General features: G+C 43.4%; 1 protein-coding gene across 1 annotated transcript in view; it reads right to left on the reverse strand.

The window, feature by feature from the left end:
- The window catches only part of RLBP1 (retinaldehyde binding protein 1), a 93,154-nt gene that overhangs the window by 40,024 nt on the left and 30,611 nt on the right, over window positions 1–22,519 (reverse strand). The window contains exon 5 of the mRNA XM_082255406.1: window positions 3,706–3,884. Coding sequence (XP_082111532.1) covers window positions 3,706–3,884 — 179 coding nt within the window. The remainder of the gene's footprint in view (window positions 1–3,705; window positions 3,885–22,519) is intronic.

Here is a 22,519-nt window from a genome sequence, read left to right on the forward strand (position 1 = left end):
CGATCATCCCTAGTTGTTTCTTCCAAAACAAGCCTGTCGTAAAGCTTTGAACAAATACATTACGGATATCCAGCTGTTCATTAGAAACTTAACAAATACACACACGATTCATAAATGCAGAAAGGAACATGACACATTAACATTAAGTATATATTTGGATGAGAAATGTCATACTGATCAAATTAAGACCATGCATGACCACTCTATCATATATAGAATAGCAGATAGCTGCCAGATATTCCTTGGGTGACAAGTTTATCTGACATATTCTGTGTTTGGTATTCCTGGATGCAAAATTACATGCTGAATGATAAACTATCAGTTTAAAGAATGTAACCAATACATATTTCGAGATATGAATAGTGGTATAAAACTGTCCAAAGAGGAAGGTCCTGATATTGTCATAACCCCAGAACAGCCCATGGCCACTCCATTTTAATTGGTCAGGGGCATCTGTCAACACCTCTTTGATCTCAGAGAGAAAAAGGGAGACTCCTACCCAGTTATCAGAGTTCTCATGGTAACATCAAAGAAGGAACATCTATCAAGTTTGAGAACCGATCACAACTGGCTCGTCGATTGAACTCTGATAACACCCAATACATTGAATGCAAGTATTCTTACTTCTCAATTCTACCTTATTTTTCTAATTGCTGAATTGTGTCTCTATTTCTTTGAAACACCTTTTTTCTGTAAATATTTTATTTGCACCAACTTTGACCTTTTCATTATTAACCGCTTGCCGACCGCCGCACGACTATATACTGCGGCGGTCAGCCCCTCACAGGCAGAGTGACGTATCGGTACGTCACTAGCCTGGGAGGGTCTGGGGAGCGAGCGCGCGCCGCCGGCGGCGCGCTCCAGCGCGGTCACGGACTCCCCCGCGCGTGTGACCGGTGGACCCGATGTCCTCCGGCCACTCTGCGATCGGCGGGGGAGAGGGAGAGGGAGAAAGTCAGGCAGCTTGTGTAAACAAGCTGCCTGTCATTCTCCTTGGTGTAAAGACACTGATCACACGGATCTACTATGTAGATCCGTTGATCAGTGTCCTTACAGCTCAAGCCACAGCCAATCACAGTAGAAAGCACGCCCCTAGGGACACACACAGCCCCTCCCTCCCAAATAAAGTTAACCCCTTCACTTCACCGCAAAAAAAATCGCAGATCGCCGCCATTATGCGTTAAAAAAAAAACAACAAAAATGACAAAAATCTTTCCCTTTGTTAGTAAACGCGATAACTTTTGCGCAAACCAATCAAAATACGCTTTTTGCGATTTTTTTTTACCAAACATAGGAAGCATAAAACAAATTGGCCGAAAATGTTAAAAAATTTTGATTTTTACATTTTTTTGGGGGGGAATTTCATATAAAAAAATGTGAAAAATATTGCTATTTTTGCAAAATTGACGCTCTTTTTTTGTTTATGGCGCATGATCAAAAAATCGCACAGGTGATCAAATACCACCAAAAGAAAGCTCGGTTTGTGGGAAAAAAAGGACGCCAAATTCGTTTAGGTACAGCGTCGCACAACCGCGCAATTGTCCGTTAAAGTCACGCAGTGCCGAATCGCAAAATACCCCCTGGACGTTTAGCAGCCAAATCCTCTGGGGCTTAAGTGGTTAAACTTTTTTTTGAAAAGTGTTAACCTTATCCCTAAGCGCTTAATGCAAGCTAACAAAGAACCTGTCTCTTGAAGAGTGCTACTGTATATAATAAATCCTATGAACATTCCTGTCTGTGGTGACAGTGTGTGTTACAGACGATTATTCTAAAATCATAATTGGTATTTCTAAAATTACGAGCTTCCTCTGGGCTCATAATAACGCAGAGGTGGTGGCATTGAAAGGGTTAATTGCTTAATTAGCCCGGTGACAATCGCTCTCAGCCTGCTGGCACCTAGATTGTGGTCCCGTAAGCTGGAAAATCTTTGTGCAGGGTGCAGCTGAGAGTGGCATTGTTATGTAAGTGACGGCAGAGTGTGAGATTGGCTGGTCCTTTGTTACTAGTTAGTGAGAAGGGCAGGGATCTGATACCCACGTTCGTCACAGCAAGTGCCTTGCTAAAGAAGCTGAGGGTAAAGATGATGGACTGGCCAAGCATGTCTTCAGACCTAAATCCTATTGAGCATCTGTGGGGCATCCTCAAACAGAAGGTGGAGGAGCGCAAGGTCTCTAACATCCACCAGCTCTGTTATATGATATAAGTGAAGAGTGATTCAGAACAACATCAGTGCTTCACATGGTGCTCTGCTCTCTCCCACAGAAACAACTGCACGCTTCTTACCAGAAAGGCTGGCAAGTTATAGGGATCTATCTCGCTTGTGTCAATATAAGCCAGCTGGAGTATTCCACTCCCAAAGCTCAATGAGAAACATTTCTTCCTGGTAAGGTGTCAACTTCACTCAAGTGGGTTGTATTTTTCAAATATCCCCGGCTCCAAGGATGATTCTGCCACAGATATTCTCTTCCGATGGCAAAGGCACTGGATCCTCTTCATTCACTCCTGCAAAACTGCTGTGGTTTCTGCCCTAATTGCTGCCATGCATGTAAAAAATGGGAGTGTGCTTTTGTGGGTGTCATTTAAAAGTGGACGTGGTCAAAAGAGTGTCTCTGGATTTCATTTTTGAAAATCTGATAACCTCAGTACTTGCCATCTTTTCCAGAAACATGTGATCCCTTGTTTCTTGTTCTGACATTACAGAAACAGAAAATGTTTGTGTGCTGGGGAAATCTCTATAATTGAGATGCAGATGGCAATTAAAAACAAAAAAAATAAAAATTCTAACTCTGACAATTCAGGAACAGAAAGCATTTGTGTGCTAAGAGAGGGAGTCTCTCAATAAAGGTACAGGCAGCGATAAAAAAAAACAATAGAAGTTCTAACTCCTTCTCACTCTACCCCAAACTAAAACAAAAGTTTGGGTTGTCAATGGGGCTTACAATTTTATTAAAAACCACTAAGAGAAAAGAACCTACTCCAGAGGAGACATCTAAACTCCACTGTTGATCATCACTAAAGAGTATAGTAATATATAAAAACATCAATCTTCAAAATACAATTTAAAATACAACCTTGAAATATACAGGTCATAAATGAATTTCACAAAGGAAAATAAATCTATTGAAGTGGCTACAGATCAGTTTTAATCAAATGTATTCAGGTTCATTTTGAAAGAAAATTTGAAAATTGCTATAACCATGGCAATCAATGGGAAGTTAAAAAATAAATAAATTATTTGCTATTTCTGAATAAACCAGTTATACGCTGCACTACAAGTTAAAAAAGTGTATATTTATCCTTTCAATAAAAGTTTGTATACAAAAAAAAATGTATATTTAACAATATTTCTCTATAGCCACAAAGTATATAAATCCACTTTGTGTGCGCCAAATGCCTTTCCAAACCCAGATATTTTCTAATGTGGCATAATCATTGTACAGCTCCACCCACTACAGGCTGCCTGTGGAAAACTACAGGAGGGGGCAGAGACATGACCAGTCAGCCTGGGCAAGGAGAGAGATCAACAATGACTGGTCTTTATTATAGAAAGCTCCTGCATAGATCTGGAAGAAATACACAATGCAAACCAAGATTTAGCTAATGATGTGCATGCCACAACATTTGCTTATCCCTTGGTTCAGCTTTAAGTCTCTTATATTACTCATTCAGCTTGCCTCTTTTGTTATATTTTACTGTCAGACAAACCTCATCGAAGGTGATCTCCTCATAGTCCCAGTTCTCAATGTTAAAAAGAAGAATGACTCTTCCGTTCTTGTCTCTACTGGTCAGAATTCCTGGATATCCAGCGTCTATTGTGCTCCGTACTGCCTCTGGGGTCAGGTTTTCAAACAGCTCTGGATATTGTTGACGGAAGTTGACATAACCTGCATGAAAAAGTATTGGTAAGTAGTCAGTATAGCCTCTGGGTGACCAAGTGTAGTAGCTCAGAGTTAAGGGCTGAATCTAATATGGGAAAGAACAACAAGTTGGTGCCTGTGTAAAGTACTGACAAAAATGTTCTTTAAAAGATCTACAATCTGGGATGAGAACACAAAAACCTGCATGTACTTTGGGCCATGTAAGGCTTTCCTGGTGGATGATAACGAGCTATCCCAATTATTGGAGGTGGTCATTATTGCACATTGCTTGCTGAGCTTCTATAAAGGCTTGAGGAGGATGTGCCTGTTCTTACGGGTGGATAGATATCTGCCTGTCTCTGATCAGTCTAAAGCTGGCCTTACACCAGAAGAATTTCTTTCCAAAAACATTTTTCAAATGTGTGCTGTTAGTGGAGTCAACTTGACATTTATTTCCTCGACCACAGTGATGAGAAAATTTAAAAGGATCAAAATGGTATTTTTTTTTCTTGAACAAATGCAACTCTAACTGTGAATGTGGTTTTCGTTTGGGAAGAATCGTAATGCACATGTTCTAGGCACAAAAAGAAACCCTTGTAATACATCTGGCATTCCATTCAAGAAGCAGCTCTGGACAAAATATTAAGATTTGTCAAACAAAATTGGTTGACTCAACAACAGCAAGATCAAATGCTCTGAGGAAAGATCTTTCAGAATTTCCATATGAACATTCAAACCAAATTCTACTGGTGTATGACCAGCTTCCATGACAACTGCTTAATCTTATTTTAACCTCCAGATGGTAACAGTTGTGTTTATATAAAAACAAATCTGTTTATTCTTTAAAATATGACTGATCAAAACTTAATTAATTTAAAATTTAGCTAAAGCTAATTTTTTTAGAGTAGGGAATGGTTAAAAACCCATCATTTTTTTTCTCTTTTACCATTGGGGAGAATTACCCTGAATTCCTGTTCCAAATACACCACAGGAATTTAGAGGAAATCTCTCCAAAGTGAGGGAAATGCCCTCAGTTGTCAATTGAACAAGTGTCCCATTTGGAAAAGTTCTGATTCAATAGGAACTCAAAATATTGGATTTTTCACTCACTTTCAGTCCTTATGACAATGATCATTAGGTCCAATTGAGAGGGTGACTTCCCAAAGCCTCGTACATACTACTAGGTTTTTTTTGGCTGAGAGCCCTGATCGGGAGACGATCGGCAGACTCTTTCCAGGCAGGACTATTCGACAGAAGCTGGCTTCTGTTGGACCAGCTGCCGTACACACGGGCCGAATGTCGGTCAGTCTCTTTAGAACCGGCGGATGCTGCTTGACATTCGACCCGCGTGTACTAGACTTTACAGAGCAATAAAAACCTGACAGGTGTTCTTTAATCATGTACATCGGTGGGAGCCAGCCCTTTAAGCAGGGTCTGACATGCATGGCTGGTAGGATGAGCTCCCTATTATGCAGCATTGTGATTGGCTGCACAGTGCCTACATCATAGGGAGCCGTCCTACCAGCTCCCAATCATTAATTGACCATAAGCTGTTCATGACAACTTGGTGACAGTTCTTTGGGCTGAGAGAGAGAGACACCAGGGTCACATGGTAGCATGTATTTATTAGCTGGATCAACTGCGGGTAAAGGGTTCTGTAAATGGAGGTTTTCTAATATATATATTTTTTTCTATTGGTTGAACTAAATGGACATGTGTTTTTTTTTTCAAATGGGACAAGTGGAACGTCCAGGGTCCAGGGGAAAGGGAAATCACAGTCCAAATGGGAGACAGGGCAAATGGACAGGCGTCTTAATGAACACCTCAGGAGCACTCCATAAGAGAGAGGCAAAATTCTGGTAAAGGTAGAACTTGAAAAGAAGGTGCTTTTAAGTGCAGTATAAAAAGATGGTCATGAAGAAGGAGCTATTGAGCATGCCCTGAAATGCATCACCGCCCCCTTTGACCTCACACCGGAATATATGCGTTCCACTCTGGTCCTGGCAGCACGGCTGTCCTTCCTGGATATTTGACACGCAGCTCCCCACCAATGGTCGACCGGGATTTGTCACCATTTCTGCCATATCTTTTGGGAAACCTTCTGCTGGACATCCTATGTGACTTAATAAGCCTGTGTACATTTTATTTCTCATAAGAGCCCATTCACACTAATACGACTTGTCAGGCGACTTGTCAGACAAGTCGCGGTCCCTTGCGGTCCCATTGTGTGGTACAGGAACCGTTCTAATAGGAGCGACACAAGTCGCTCCGACTTAGAAAAAGGTTCCTGTACTACTTCGGGGCGACCTGGAGCGACTTGCATAGACATTCATTCTATGGGAGGAAGTCCGTGCAAGTCCCCCTGAAGTCGCGCTGCACGCAACTTCACAAGTCGCCCCCGAAGTCGTGCCGCGTTGGTGTGAACCGGCACTAAGTGTTTTATTTATCCTTTGGGCAATAAAAGTCTTGTTATTACTGCACATAGGAGCACCTTCTTTTTGTGTTCCTTTTTTCAACTGGACTATGTAACTATGTAAAAAAAAATATTGGTTTTAAAAATGTTCTATGACTGATTATAGGTACCCCAAAAATCCCATTATTTTCTATTTTCTTTCATATATTACACCTAGATGTTGGTCCCATCAGCCAGATGATTATATTGAGACCATACACTATATGTTTGTAATGAAGTTACAGACTTAGCACAATATTCTCCAAATGCCCCCCAGCTTACAGGCATGTTATTATTTCTAACAAGGGTCATCTGTGTGTCAATGATAATTTCTTGGAAGTAAAGTTAATAGTAACTGTCTATTCCCCCATGCTTACCCCACCGCTCTGCTTCCTGAGAGTCCTGCTACCCGTGTGGTAGAGCAATAATAAAATGGAAGCAACGGAAATTATTTCTGAATGAGGAAATCCTTCAGAAGTTGGTTACAAGATGGTAAATGCCTCATTTTTTTTTAGATTTGTGTTTGGTTAGTAAGGGGAAACTTTGGTCCCTGGTCTCAGAAGGGGGATTTGTAGCTCCCCCAAGAACACAGTTCACAGTCTGTATGGAGGGACTGTGTCCTGCTACTGCCACTTATATAGTGAGCTCTTTATATTCATTGAGTCAGCTTCTGTTTTATTATGTCTAATTCACGAGATCTGCACGTAATAACGGTTCCTCTGGGTTTTCAACATTAAGACCTCGTTTTTAGAAAGTTCCAACTTTTCAAGGAAAGCCATTCAGAAACCCGTTATTTTAATGGAACCATTAAACGTCTCAAATGCTTTGATGACTCAACTACTTTTATAAAGAATTTAATTTTTTTAGGTGTTTAGATATTCTTCCCATTCCTGATCTACCGTGGGTATGAAAATTGACGTGGAGGCTGCTTAAGTTCATAAAATGTATTTCTTTTTACATTTCTGACATTTTCCAGCTGGTAGAGAAGAGCTTTATAAAAAGATCCAGCCAGCAGCATTATGGCACAGGTATTACTTCCATAGAGTGCCATGTGTTCTGCCTAATAAAGTCACGTTATATGAAAATTAGATGTAAATAAAACAGGTGGTTTCTTTTACTTTTATTAAGATGGCAGCGTTCCAAGATGGAATTTCTGTGTAGCAAAATGAATAGGGTAGTTCTCTGCATTTGGGAAATTCAGTCATAACCTTTTTTTCTATTTTATTGTCACAATCTTGTTTGCAGGAGAATTTCAGGCACAATAAAAAAAAAAAAAAAAGCAGTCATAAATATGTAAAATTTATAGCAATTCATCTGTGTCTGCTTGCTATTGTTGCAAACATAATTTTGGAGAAAGGAATAAAGGTAATATACTGTAAGTCATATTAAACTCTTCTTTTTTTTTATTCTCTGCAGCAGAGTTCCTTACTTTCATCAGTTGCTACTTTTCTTTCTTCTAAGTGCGGGTTCACACTGAAGCGGCATGACTTTCGGGGCAACCTGTGAAGTCGCGTGCACCGCGACTTCGGCGCGACTTGCACGGACTTCTTAAAATTCATGTCTATGCAAGTAGCTCCAGGTCGCCCCGAAGTAGTACAGGACCCTTTTTCTAAGTCGGAGCGACTTGTGTCGCTCCTATGAGAACCGTTCCTGTACTACACTATGGGACGCGACGGTGCGTGACTTGTCAGGCTGACCAAGTCGCCTGACAAGTCGGACTAGTGTGAATGGATGTAGAAAAGTAACACCTAATAAAGCGTACTCCCCGTGCCTAGGAGTTAATATTTTTTAAAAACTTTAACAAAATGTGAAAAATTGTGAAAATAATAGCAGCAGCAGTAGTGTAAGGTTATATGTGAAAAAAAGTCCTGGTAGGGGCTATCTACAGCGCTTGCTAAAAATTATCTAAAACATAGATATGTGCAAAAGTGAGAAAAATTGTGCAAATGTGCAAAATTACTAAATATGAAACCGTTGAAAACGTCACCGGATGTGACGAAACGCGTCAGTCCGTGGACCGCACAACATGACACTTACTTGGAACGCAACCCGGATTCACCTCCGCTCGCCACTCTGCATGTTTGTATCCGTTTGTCACGAACGTTTCCGCAAATATGATCCTTTGTCGGATCATTGCAGGATTTTATTGAACAGTGCTATTTTATGGGAATAAAACCCTTTTTAAACAATATCACACCATCTGGAGCTTTTATCTTTCTTCTCCCAAAAACCACATTACATGCTGCCTTATGGAATGGTGAGGAGGAAACCACCATCAGCACAACCAGGAGGATTTAAAGGGGACCTACCAATAAGCGCTATTGGTCTCAATACTGTAAGGTATATGAGATCCACTTCATTTGGTAAGTCACCCATTTCATAAATAGTTTCACGGGAAGAAGGCATTCAGCACCTGCACTTTACCAGTCACTATTGGAGTGTTTATTTTGAGCACCAGCACAGTTCTTGAAATAAGGAATAATCACGGAATATTGGATTTTGTCACATTTTATTTTATTTATAATATGAGATGAACTTTAAGTAATCGGCCATTGGAGTGTTTTACTTTTGAGCACATGTAAAGTTCCTGAAATAAGGAATAATCACGGAATATTGGATTTTGTTATATTTTATGTATTTTAATATGAGATGAACTTTTAGCAATTAATGTTTTCATATTTAGTAATTTTGCACATTTGCACAATTTTTCTCACTTTTGCACATATCTATGTTTTAGAGAATTTTTAGCAAGTGCTGTAGATAGCCCCTACCAGGACTTTTTTCACATAGTGTGAATGGACACTAAGCAGTGTTGGGGGTAACGAGTTACAAAGTAACGGATTACAGTAACTACATTACTTTTTTTGGTAACGAAGTAATGTAACTAGTTACAATACTAATATTGGTAACTACACTACTTTACTAGGCTATAGGAGGTAACTACACAGCTTTACTAGGCTATAGGAACGCGCTTTCCTGCGTTACCCAAGCCGTGCGATACAATCGTTATTTCGAAGAATAGAGAGGGATGAAGTTTATGACTTTTTGTTGCACTTTATGTTTTATTCAGTTTTTTTCAGGTTTTGTTCTCATGTTTCCCAAAAGCTGTGTTTATACAATAAACTCTATGCAGAAAGAGTGTCATGTATCTTCTTCTACACGGTCAATTAGGAAAGAGGAAAGTAAAGTAATAAGTAGTGAAGTTATTTTTCAAATGCAGTAACTAGTAAAGTAATCACGTTACAATTTACAGAAGTAACTAGTTACATTTTTTGAGTAACTACCCCAACACTGACACTAAGGCCCCATGCATGCTGGGCTTAAAAGGGCCTTTTTTTCACAGGTATTTGATGTTTTTTTTTTTTTTTTTTGCCAGTGAACTTACCACTACATTAGCCCGTGCGGCAGATTTACTAAAATTGGAGAGTGCAAAATCTGCTCTAGCTCTGCACAGAAACCAATCAGCTTTCAGATTTTATTGTTAAAGCTTAATTGAACAAGCTGAAGTTAGAAGCTGATTGGCTACCATGTACAGCTGCACCAGAGTGCTCCAGTTTTCTTAAATCTACCCCTATGTGTCTATGTACAGTACACACAGGCATTTAAAGTGTATTAGAAGAGGATCGTTGCAGGCAGGAAATAAAAACCATCACCAGCGCATTCAGGAGAGGAGCTTTTGGGTAGAAAAACCGCAGAATGTGCATAAACGATAGAAGCTTTTAGGCACATTTGTGCGATATCGCATTTTATCAGCCAGATTAATTGAATATTCTGGCCAATAAAATGCATTTGCACATTAACTTGTGTGCAATACATAGCTTTTGCTGCGTTTTTTAAAATGCTTTTTTCAAGCCAGGAGAAAATGCATTCAGAGGGGCTGAGTATATGCTCTGTCTCAGGAGTCTCCAAACTATGGCCCTCCAGTTGTTCAGGAACTACAATTCCCATCATGCCTATTCATGTCTGTGAATGTCAGAGTTTTACAATGCCTTATGGGAGGTGTAGTTCCGCAACAGCTGGAGGGCCATAGTTTGGGGATTCCTGCTCTGTGTGCATGAGGCCTAAAGCATTCCTTTCATCCTTGTCTAACTGGTAGGCATCATTGCTGTACCACCTTTCTTGTTCTTGAGTGTCTTCTTGCTCTAGTAGTGTCCTATGCAGACACCCGTTCATGCCTGCTCCTGTGCTTGGATTACAGCCTAGCGTGATGATGCTACCTGTGCCGACATGCAAAGTCAGCTGGAGAGAAAATCTAAAAAGTGATATCCTTTTTTTTTTTTATTTCTCTGCCACAGAATTCCAGACGTACATCAGTTGCTACTTACCTTTCTTCTTGAGCAGGGGTCTACAAACTTTCTAAACAAAGGGCCAGTTTACTGTCCTTCAGACTTTAGGAGGAGCCAGTTTATGGCCAGTGTTAGGGGGGGGGGGGTGGAAGTTTAGAAAATGTGTTGGTGTGTCAGTGTGAGTAAAGTATACCTCAGGCTTGGTGGTCAATGGGAGTAAAAAAAATTGAGGGGGAATAGTGCCTCATCATTGGTGTCAGTGGTAGGAATAGTGCCTCATCATTGGTGCCAGTGGGAGGAATAGTGCCTCATCATTGGTGCCAGTGGGAGGAATAGTGCCTCTTCATTGGTGCCAGTGGGAGAAAAAGGGCCTCATCATTGGTGCCAGTGGGAGGAACAATGGCCCATTATTGGTATCAGTAGGAGGAATAGTGGCCCATTATTGATATCAGTAGGAGGAATAGTGGCCCATTATTGGTATCAGTAGGAGGAATAGTGGCCCATTATTGATATCAGTGGAGAGCCAGTGTCCCATCACTGGTGTCTGTGGGAGGTATACTGACCCATTATTAGTGTCAATTGGAGAAATAGTTCCCCAATCGCCGGGTACAGGCTGGCAAAGGGACGCATCTAGCCGAGGGTGGTGGGGACTACTGTTCTAAAGCATTCCTTTTTTTCTTGTCTAACTAATGCACTTAATGCTGAACCCTCTTTCCTGTTCTCGAGTGTCTCCTTGACCTAGTAGGTCCTACGGAGACACCAATTCATGCGTGCTCCTGTACTTGCACTAAAACCTGGTGTGTCGATACTCTCTATGCCGATATGCACAGGCAGCGGGAGGGAAAAGCAGGCTGAAAACATCCCTGTGCTCCTCATCCAAAGAGGTTATGGACAGCGCCTCCAAAGGCAGTGTCCTCACATACATTTTTTAACAAATTGGCAAATTGGTGCAATAAATCATGGGACATGTGGTCCCAAAGAATGCTTGCCCCCTGACTGGAACTTCAGGGAAGATGCACTGAGAAAGCTCTGTACTGTGACTGGAGACTAATGACATTCTGAGTTTAAAGTGATTATAAAATAAAAAATAAGTTATACTTACCTGCTGTGTGCAACGATATTGCACAAAAGGGTCTCCTACCTCCTAATCTGGAATCTCCTGCCCCTCTCTCTAGCACAGTGCTAGGGGAGCACCCATGCAGGCATGCTCCTGAGCCAGTTTGTGTGCCACCCCTCCCCTTCTCACAGGATTTGATGGACAGCAGGAGGAACCTATCGCTCCCACTGCTCTCAAGAGTCTTCTGTGAGACAAGGAAAAGGGAGCAGCAGTGCTACAGACGGGACAGTACTAGATCGATGGAGTCAAGTAAGTGTTTGGAACAACAAATAGTGTTAAATTTTTACCTTAATGCAGGGAATGCATTAAGGTAATAAACAATTAGACTGTAGAACCACTTTAAATGGACTGTGCTGTACAGAACATTATATGGCAATGGGCTTTTCGAGTCAGACTGATTGGTGGGTTTAGTACTACTTTAAAGTAAAAATTACCCATTTCAAGGTTACATTCTCACAGGAGCAGAGCCCCATACAGGGTGAAGAATCATTTTTTTATATTTTTGGAGTAGTAAAGAGCTGCATGCAGGCATCCTATTTCAGTGAATGGAGGCGTGATGATTGTACAGACTAGCCCCACACAGCCAAGTTGACAGCTTTGCAGGGACAGGTGCAGGGCACTGGTTGCACAGTCTCTGTGTCAGAAACCATGCACCCATCCCTGTGTATATGTGCAACTTTACTGTGTGGGTGAGTCTGTATAGCCACCACGTCTCCATTCACTTATATAGGCTGCCTGCATGCACCTCCACACTAAAAGGTAAACAAATGTTGTAAGGGCCCTGCGCCCATGTGAATGAGCCCTTAAGGAGGAATTTCACTCTGCCTAACCCCCCCCCCTCTTGAAAAAAAATCCCTATCACTGATCCTTTTCTCAAAACAAAATAATTTACTTATTAGGCAATGGAGTCCAGCCTTCCCTGGGCTCTTCCTTCGCCCCACTTCTTCAACTCCAGCATCTCTACTGGAGATCTAGACACATGCAAACTAGAGATTGACTGATTATCGGCAAAGCCGATATATCGAGGGCCGATCTGCACTTTCCCCGATATATCGGAATCAGCCCCTGAGGTTACCGATATTGCCGATATTTCGGGAAAGTGCATGTAGCGGAGTGATGCCTGCAGCTAGAGGCATCACCCCAGTACCGGCGTCCATAGCCGACGGTCAGCTGTCTTGTAATAACAACTGATGCGGCTGAGAAGCCACTCGACTGTCATTACAAGGAGTGGGAAGGGACGCCCCCCCTCCCACCACCTTCCGCGGCTCGCCCGGGTCTCCCGTCCCACCGGGAGACCTGGGGCAACCATCCTGCACGGCCGCTGAAGAGAAGACCCCATCAAAGCCACATTCGATTCTGATCGGGTCTCCATGTAAAAACCCGAAAGTGATGTCATGACATCACTTCCGGGTACTTGGCGCCAAATTAAAAAAAATGAGAGCATTCAAAACAGCCAAACTTGGCGTTTTGAATGCTTTTAAGTGCAGAGGAGGGGTTTGGGGTCTTTTAGACCCCCAGATCCCTCCACAAGAGTACCTGTAAAAAATAAAAAATAAAAAAAAAAAAATTTTTTTAATGTTCGAAAATATCGGCCGATATCGATATGCGAAGACCAAAATATCGGTATCGGCAATAAAAAAAACTATATCGGTATATCACTAATGCAAAGCAATGCCCCAAGAACCTGGCAGAGATCCTGCAACATGTCTGCGGGGGGGAATCACAGCCAGAACAGCCAAAACTTCCTACATTCAACAGGAAAAACAAATTGTTAGCCCAGCTCTACTGCTAATGTGCAAGTCCATGAACTGTAATCCGGTGCTCGAGCCATGGCGTTCAGGTCCTATGGGTAGAATCCTTGAATCAGGAAGGCTGGCAACTCGGATGCTTTTAAATAAAAGTACTTTATTTGTTACATGGGTAAACAGGTACAGGCTATAAACTGACGCGTTTCGGCTATGGACCCTTCATCAATGCATGAAGACTCCATAGCCAAAACACGTCAGAATATAATCTGTACCTGTGTACCCATGTAACAAATAAAGTACTTTTATTTAAGAGCATCTGAGTTGTCAGCCTTCCTGATTCAAAGATTCCTACAGTAAACATGGCGGCGCTGAAGACCTAAAGACCAGGTGAAGAACTGCCCTGGGTGAGGACAGCACTGGATCTCTGGACAGGTATTGTCTGTTTCTTAAAAGTCAGCAGCTACAGCTATTGAATTTTACTTTTTTTTAAAAAAGCGACTTAAAGCAGAGCTCCACCCAAAGGGGAAGCTCCACTTGTTTGCTTCCTCCCCCCCGCTTCACATTTGGCACCTTTGGGGGGAGTTTTGAAAGGTACCTGTCCCCACTTCCAGGAGACCTCGCCGCAGTGAGGTTCCTCGGAAGTTTGCCCCCTCCTCTTTCCCCAGCCACCAGGCCATTCACAAAACGCAACACGCTTCACGCATGCTTAGTAGGGAGCCGGCTTGACGGTTTCTCTTACAACGAATGGTGGCGACAGAACCCGAGAGCCGATTGGAAAATCAGTTGGGGTGCCAACATCGCGGGATCTCCTGACAGGTAAGTGTCCTAATAATAAAAGTCAGCAGCTACAGTATTTGTAGCTAAGACAAGAAGAGAGGCAGCGCCATCTAAGAGTAGCAGTATGAGACTTTAATAGCCATAATAAGTAAACAACTCACAAGATGATGGTAATGTAAGTGCTCGTCAAAAGAATAGGAGTCCCCGCTGTGTACGACTGGATGGTTGGCAATCCTAGTCCGGGAGGCCGGATAGAACCTTCGGCTATGTTGTATTGGTAGCTGGCGTCTTTAAATTTTTGGTGGGGGGGGGGGGGTGCAACTCTTTTTTAAGATCATCTTTAACCACTTCCTGCTTTCGGCTATAGTGCGGGCTTAGTTTGCCGGTAGAGCGGATATAGACGTCCTCCTGTGATCGCACTGCCCGCGCGCCCCCTCCCCTGATCAGAACAATCACAGATCGGGCTAAAGGGCCACTCCCAGCAGCCCTTTACCACGTGAGCATCTGTGTCCAATGACAGCTGATCACAGGATGTAAACACGCACTGTCCTAATGCTGACGGTATGAGGAGAGAAAAAGAGAGCCGATAATTGGCTTGTGTTAAAGGGATATCAGTGCAGTACCACCAGAGCTGCCAATCAGTGCCTGTCAGTGCTGCCAATCAGTGATCATCAGTGTCACCTATCATTGCTGCCTATCAGTGCCCATCTGTGTCACCTATCAGTGCTACCTATCATTGCTGCCTATCAGTCAGTGCCCATCTCTGTCCCCTATCAGTGCTGCCTATCAGTGCAGCCTCATCAGTGACACCTATCAGTGCTCATCAGTGTCACCTATCATTGCTGCCTATCAGTGCCCATTGGTGGCCCCTATCAGTGCCGCCTATCAGTGCCCATCAGTGCAGCCTCATCAGTGCCACCTACCAGTGTCCATCAATGCAGCCTCATCAGCGCACGTCAGTGAAGGAGAATAATTGCCTGTTTGCAAAATTTTATAACAAACTGAAAATTGTTTCTTTTTTTTTCAATTTATTTTGTTTATTTAGCAAGAAATAAAAAACCCAGGCGGTGATTAACTATTACCAAAAGAAAGGTCTATTTGTGTGAAAAAAATGTTAAAAATTTCATTTGGGTACAGTGTTGCATGACTGCGCAATTGTCTTTTTTCAAAGCGTGACAGCGCTGAAAGCTGAAAATTGGCCTTGGCATAAAGGGGGTAAAAGTGCCCGGTAGGCAAATGGTTAAGTTGATCAGCTGCAATATTTGGGGAAAACTCAGATCCCTTCTTCAGACTTCATAGATTGCATACATGCATGTATTATAGCCTGACAATGGAATCTGAGTTATCCAGAAAGCTTGCATCTTCAATAACTCAAGTTAGCCAATAAATGGAATTTCTTAAGCGCCAAACTAAATGCTTTCTGTTCTGTACAATTCGTTTAGCTGTAAAGTCTTAGTTATACAATGTAAGTGATGGCTGTAAATCACTATGTGCAGCTTCTTGCACAACTTAAAGAGCAGCCGGGGATCACATTAGCAGTTTACTGATCTCTAAGCTGATCTGCAACGCCTCACCAGCCCACCAGTCTCTGCACACCGCTGAGAACACCATAGGTGACCAGGGAGCAGTAATCAGTATGCTGGCCAAGGTCAGGTCACTTGTGCAATCCCACTACTTTTACTTGTTATTTAATTGACTGACAAATCAATATCAGATCCTACAAAGCACATCCTGACTTGAGGAGGAGAAACCCATCAGAAACCAATGGAGGCCAACGGAGAGAAATGAGAAACCAAGGCAACTGTACAACTCACTGGAAACCAGAGAAGTAAGGAAACCAAGGCAACTGTACAACTCATTTATATTTTATATTAACAATGTCTGGTAAAGCGAATGAAAATACAGTGCCTTGCGAAAGTATTCGGCCCCCTTTAACTTTTCGACCTTTTGCCACATTTCAGGCTTCAAACATAAAGATATAAAACTGTAATTTTTTGTGAAGAATCAACAACAAGTGGGACACAATCATGAAGTGGAACAAAATTTATTGGATATTTTAAACTTTTTAAACAAATAAAAAATTGAAAAATTGGGCGTATACCCCTTCATGGAAATGGTATTCCCTGATGGCAGTGGCCCCTTTCAGCAGGACTATGCACCCTGCCACACTGCAAAAAATGGCTTGAAAATGGTTTGCGGAACACAATAACCAGCTTGAGGTGTTGAGTTGGCCTCCAGATTCTCCAGCTCTCAATCCAACCGAGCATCTTTTAGATGTGCTAGAAGAACAAGCCTGATCCATGGGGGGCCCACCTTGCAACTTAGGCTTAAAGGGTCTAAGTACCAGCATACCTTCAGAGGTTTAGTGGTGTTAAAAAAATACCCAGGATTCCCTGCAAATCAGAGGAGGAGATAGTGAGCTTTTCCTGGGCAATTATGCAGGGATCTGAAAAGAACAGTACAGAGATGCAGGCAGTGTGGGCCTGCGCTGGGGTGCAGACACCAGAGACACAGCCAGGGAAGGCTGCTGCATGGGATAGAGGCTGAGGACTGAGCCACTGGAAGCCTCTTGTGCTGAAGACTGTGGGGTGCGGACCTGCTGCCCCTATCAGTCTGTGCCTGCACTCTGAGGGACTGAGCCTGAGAGAGGGAGCCTTGGGACTGCACCACAGAAAGGTCTTTGGCTGAGCTGGGGGCAGAGCTGGAGACACTTGTTAGCCCCAACGTTAGCCGGCTAATAGTGACAATTAGGCGCCAGGTACTTGTAGTCACCTCCAGGGGTATCCCTTTTTCAGGAACGTATACACCCATTCACTACTGGGGCAGTATGCGCAGTGTGCACATAAGGAACTTTATTTTTGGGTTAAATAATGCCGCTACTTTTAACCCTGTTTGCACCAGTTATAATTGTGTTTAACATTACTACAGTTCAGTTTCCATCTTATAAGTCAGTGCTCACATTGTCTAATACAGCATCTGTTTACAATGTGAAGGCTGTGATTAGACACAACCGTCACGTGATTTGGAGGGTCAATCAAAGCGCCCATATCCCAATCTCGTCTTGGCTGTGACCTTCACAGGTTTGTCGGGAACGTCCACCTGGCCGTTTATTAAAGTGGCAGGGTGGGAGGAGGTTCAACATGTTTGACTGTCTGTTTATAAATTCATGCCTTGTTTAACTACCTTGCCATAATATAGGGTTATTCAAAAAGATGGAGCAGATTTCAACTTTATATTTCAAACAAACTGTAAGGAATAGAAACTCATTTGGCACATCACTCGATAGAGGAAGGTTCAAAATGTTATGGTCCTTGAGGTTGCATGCATTCAATATGAGCACCATGTGCTGTGGAACAAACATCAAAATGGTAGACCATTTCTTGCCACACACAAACCAACTGGTCACTAGTTATTGAATTTTCCAGCTTCAACAATTCGATGTCCCAGATCTTGAAGAGTAGCAGGCATAGGTTGGACAAACGCCCTTTCTTTTATGTACCCCCACAGTTGCAGGGGGGTAGGTCTGGTGACCTGGGAGGCCACAGATAATGAACAAGATCTTGTTGTCCACCTCTTCCAATCCATTGTCCTCGAGTGGTGTTGTTCAGATAATGCCAGACCTCCATGTGGAAGTGAGCTGGGGCACCATCTTGCATGAAAATGAAGTCATTTGAATCTTCTTGAAGTTTGGTAGCATGTCCAGATATTAAAATCCTGTCACAGTTTGCTTGACAAAAAAACAAAAAAGGTTCATAAACTTTGCTTACAGAAATGGCGCAAAACACATTCAACTTCGGTCTTCAGTCTTTTTCATGTTCGACAACTAGACAAGGATCTTCACTACCCAAATTCTAACATTGTTGCTATTTACCTTACTAAAGAGATAAATCATTGATTCAGCTGAAAAAAATGGCATTACCTCTTCCATATCCTGCGGAATTGCAGCGCAAAATTCAAACTTTCTGTTACAGTTCCCAGGATGCAATTCCTGTAGTAACTGAAACTTGTATGGCTTGCAGGCGGTTTTTAAGAACACACGATAATGCTGTGTGGCTTGTTTGAAATTAAAAGTTGAAATCTGCTCCATCTTAATGAATAACCCCGTACATCAGGGGTCAGCAACCTTTTTTCCACTTAAGGGCTGGATTCAATGTATGTGAATGCATGAAGGGCCGCATTCACCTGCTAATAAATGAAGATAATAATAATCCTAACATAGTAATAATAACAGTATAGGTTTACCCAGGGCTTTTTTTCAGCGGGAACGCGGGGGAACGCAGTTCCGGCACCTCCAGGATTGAATGTATGTAATGGCAAGGGGTGCTGGAGGTGTTATGCAGGGTCTGTTGATGCTGGTTGCTGGGGATCTATTGTCACTGGAGGGAATCTATTATTGCAGGGGGGTCTGTTGCTGGGGAGATCTGTTGTTGCTGGCAGGGGATCTATTGTTGCTAAGGGTGGGTCTTATGTTGCTGGGGGGGGGGTCAGTCGTTTCTGGGAGGGATCTACTGTTGAGGAAGAGGTCTATTGTTGCTGGCTGCTGGAAGATCTGTTGTTGCTTTCGGGGGTCTATTGTTGCTGAGGAAGGGGGTGGTATTTTCTTGTAGGTGGTCCATTGTTGCTGGGGGGGAGAATTTATTCTTCCAGAGGGTCTGCTGATGCTGGCTGCGAGGAGATCTGTTGTTGCTGCTAGGGAGGGGGGTGTTTTGTTGTGAGTGATCCATTGTTGCTGGCTGCAGGGGATCTATTCCACTGCTTTTCTTGTTATCATTACCAAGCTCAATACAAATTAGTTAGTACCACAAATGTTACTGTATTATCTAAAAGGGGTGGTCTTGGGAGGTGGGTAATGGGTGGAACGAAGAAACGGTGCTCGGAGGTGGGTAGGGGCGGAGAAAAGTGGTGACTTGAAAAGGGGGAGTTCCTGCACCTATTCTCTGTGAAAAAAAGCCCTGGGTTTACCTCACTTTAAGGTGCTTCTTTAACTACTTGCCGACGGCTCACAGTAATCCTATTGCGGCAGTGTGGCTCCCCTGGGTCCAGCAACGTAGACCTACATCACTGGACTCCTAGTGATTCTGGGCGTCGCGCTCGCCAGAGGTCGGGCCAGAGTCGGGCCGGGCCGGAGGAGGAGAGGCAGCGATTGCCGCCTCTCTTCCCCGATCGTCTGGGAAAGTGTGAGAAGATCCGCCCGCTTGTGTAAACAAAGCAGGCAGATCTTCTCAGTGACAGACAGGGAGAGATCACATGATTCAGCATAGCTGAACCTGCTAACTCTCTGTCTGTGTCACAGAACCCCCTCCCCCCACACACGTCAGTTAGCATGAGGCGTACATCTAACCCTTTGACCATCCATAGGGTTAACCCCTTCCCTACCAGTGTCATTATTACAGTAACAGTGCATATTTTTAGCACTGATTACTGTAGTAATGTCACTTATCCCCCCAAAAGTGTCAAAAATGTCAGTTAGGGGTCCGATCTGTCCGCCGCAACATCGCAGTCCCGCAAAAAAATTGCAGATCACCGCCATTACTAGTAATAAAAAGAAAAACAATAAATATGACATAAATCTTTCCCGTAGTTAGTAAATGTGATAACTTTTGCGCAAACCAATCAAAATATGCCTATTGTGATTTTTTTTTTGCCAAAAATATATAGCAGAAAACAAATTGGCCGAAAATGTTAAAAAATTGTGATTTTTAAAAAAAAATTTTGGGAATGTTATATATCAGAATGTAAAAATATTGTTTTTTTTTTTTTTTTCAAAACTGTTGCTATTTTTTTGTTTATAGTGCAAAAAATAAAAATCGCACAGGTGATCAAATACCACCAAAAGAAAGCTCTATTTGTGGGAAAAAAAGAACGTAAATTTTATTTGGGTACAGCATCGCACGACCGCGCAATTGTCCGTCAAAGTAACGCAGTGCTGAATCGCAAAAGAGGGCCTGGTCAGGAAGGGGGTCAAATCTTCTGGTCTTAAAGTGGTTAATACAAAGCCAGATCACCCTGAGGGAGCATGTGGCTGGGGATTCGGATTTTACTGCACCCTACCCCATCCTGTCACCCAAGGGTGGCTGACGCCAGCCCTGCCAGCCAGTATGGTCTGGCGATGGGGTTCCTGTCCCTAGGGAAAATGTGGTTCCTGCCCTTAGGAGAGATAGGGTCCCTATCCCTAGGGGTGGTGGGGTCCCTGTCCCCAGGGGTGATGGGGTCCCTGTCCCCAAGTGAGAAGGGGTCCCTGTCATCAGGGAAGATGGGGTCCCTGCCCTCAGGTGAGAAGGGGTCCCTGTCCCCAGGGGTGATGGGGTTTCTGTCCCCAGGGGTGATGGGGTCCCTAATAGGGTTCCCCCCATTACAGTGTCCTCTGTACCCCCATAGCAGTGTCCTCTGGCCCCCTTCACATCACTCCCATAGTGTCCTCTGCCCCCTTCCCCCATAGCAGTTTCCTGTGCCCCCAAAAGCAGTGTCCTCTGCCACCCCCCCCCCCCCACACACACACATACACACACCACACACACACACTGTGTAGGTAGAACTCTCCTACCTTACACAAGTGTATAGCAGAGATTGGCTGGTATCACAGGGCTAGATAGGGACAGGAACTGCTGAAGTTAAATTTTCACATTAACAGGCTGGTGGTTGGTTGCTAGGATCACTTGGCAACCAATCACCTGCTGTCTAATGTGAAAAGTTACCTCCAGCAGTTCCCGTCCCCATCCAGCTCTGTAAAAACAGCCACTGTCCAATGAAGAGGAGAGTGGCGAAAATGTCCATGGGCCAGGTGCACGTGAATTAATTATGGGCACTGATGGGCCGGACATTAAGCGGTGGTGGGCCGGGGCGGGCCCACGGGGGCCGCAGGTTGCCAACCCCTGCTGTACATCCTTTCAATCTACCATCCACTTGCTTGTGGCCTAATTTCTGTGCATTATTATAGAGTGGTAGCATACTAACCTAAAACGTACCCAGGTGTGTTGGTGGGGAACGTGCAGCTTATAGAGTTGTGGCAGAACAGAGAACCCATCATACCAAGTGGTTGCTGTGGGGGTAGTGTTACATATTTCCCTGGGGGCTCAAAGCGCTTATCAAATTAAAGCGGAGTTCCACCCAAAAATGGAACTTCCGCTTTAGGTATTCTAACCCCCTGACATGCCACATTTGGCATGTCATTTTTTTGGGGGGGGAGCGGGTACCTAGTTTTGACAGGTACCCGCTCCAACTTCCGCTCGGAGCGCCGCGGCGCCCTGAACGGAAGTTCTCCTCTCCCCCTCCCTCCCTGCAATCTTCTGGGACATGTCAGAGGTCCCAGAAGATTGCCGGCCAATCAAGACGCGCAGCGTGACTCGAGCATGCGCAGTGGGTACCCAGCTGTGAAGCCGCAAACTGTCACAGCCAGGTGCCCACAGCAGTGATGCCGGCGCTGAGGGAGAGGATCGAGGCTTCGGGCAGCCGCATCGCTGGACCGTTGGACAGGTGAGTGAAATGGCTGGAACTCCGCTTTAATGTTAGAGTTTTTGAAGAGAAGGATTTGTCAATGTATTACTACAAGCACGGATGTGTTTTGAGTCGCCTTTTCCGTTTCAATTTGTGTTATTGGACATATCAAGAATAGTGATACAAGTATCCATCAATATAGAGTTTCACAGAGGTACAGCGATGGACCGTAATATGCAATACATATGTGATAAACTGATATATGAAGGTGCGCTAATAGAAAAGGTGATCAAATACATAGACTATATAGTGATTAAATTGATACAAAGCAAAATACAAATAAGAGAAAAAGTGTTGCAAAAACAACATATTTTCAATTAAACCAAAAATAGTAAAGAAATTAAGTGCTGAGTGAGCTGAAAAAAGTCCAAAGTAAGAAGCCTCTTAGAATGTGAAATATTCAGGCAAGTCCATAGGATTTCAGACTGCAATGAGGGTAAAAAGGTGGTTCACTTATTTAACCCCTCGAGTGCTGCATGCAGATCCCCTGTGTGCACACAATAAGGTGGCTGCTTATCAGATACGAGTATCAATGGGCTAATAGAAACATAGCCTCGATAGCCAAGCTGTGGGATGTTCATCAATACAGCAAGTATCGCTCAGAACTGCAGGACGAAAACGCCACTCCTGCACCATGCCGGGAACCGGCAGTAGCTTTCAGCGTCAGCCACAGACTCTCCGCAGTAGCACCAGGAAAACCAGATGGAATGCAAATAGGAAACAGAGAAGCCGATAGTGCATTACCTTTTAAACATTTATTTAAAACATAAACGGTTACACTTACATTC

This window comes from Pelophylax lessonae (assembly GCF_965119305.1).
Source record: "Pelophylax lessonae genome assembly, chromosome: 4".
Taxonomy (NCBI): Eukaryota; Metazoa; Chordata; class Amphibia; order Anura; family Ranidae; genus Pelophylax; species Pelophylax lessonae.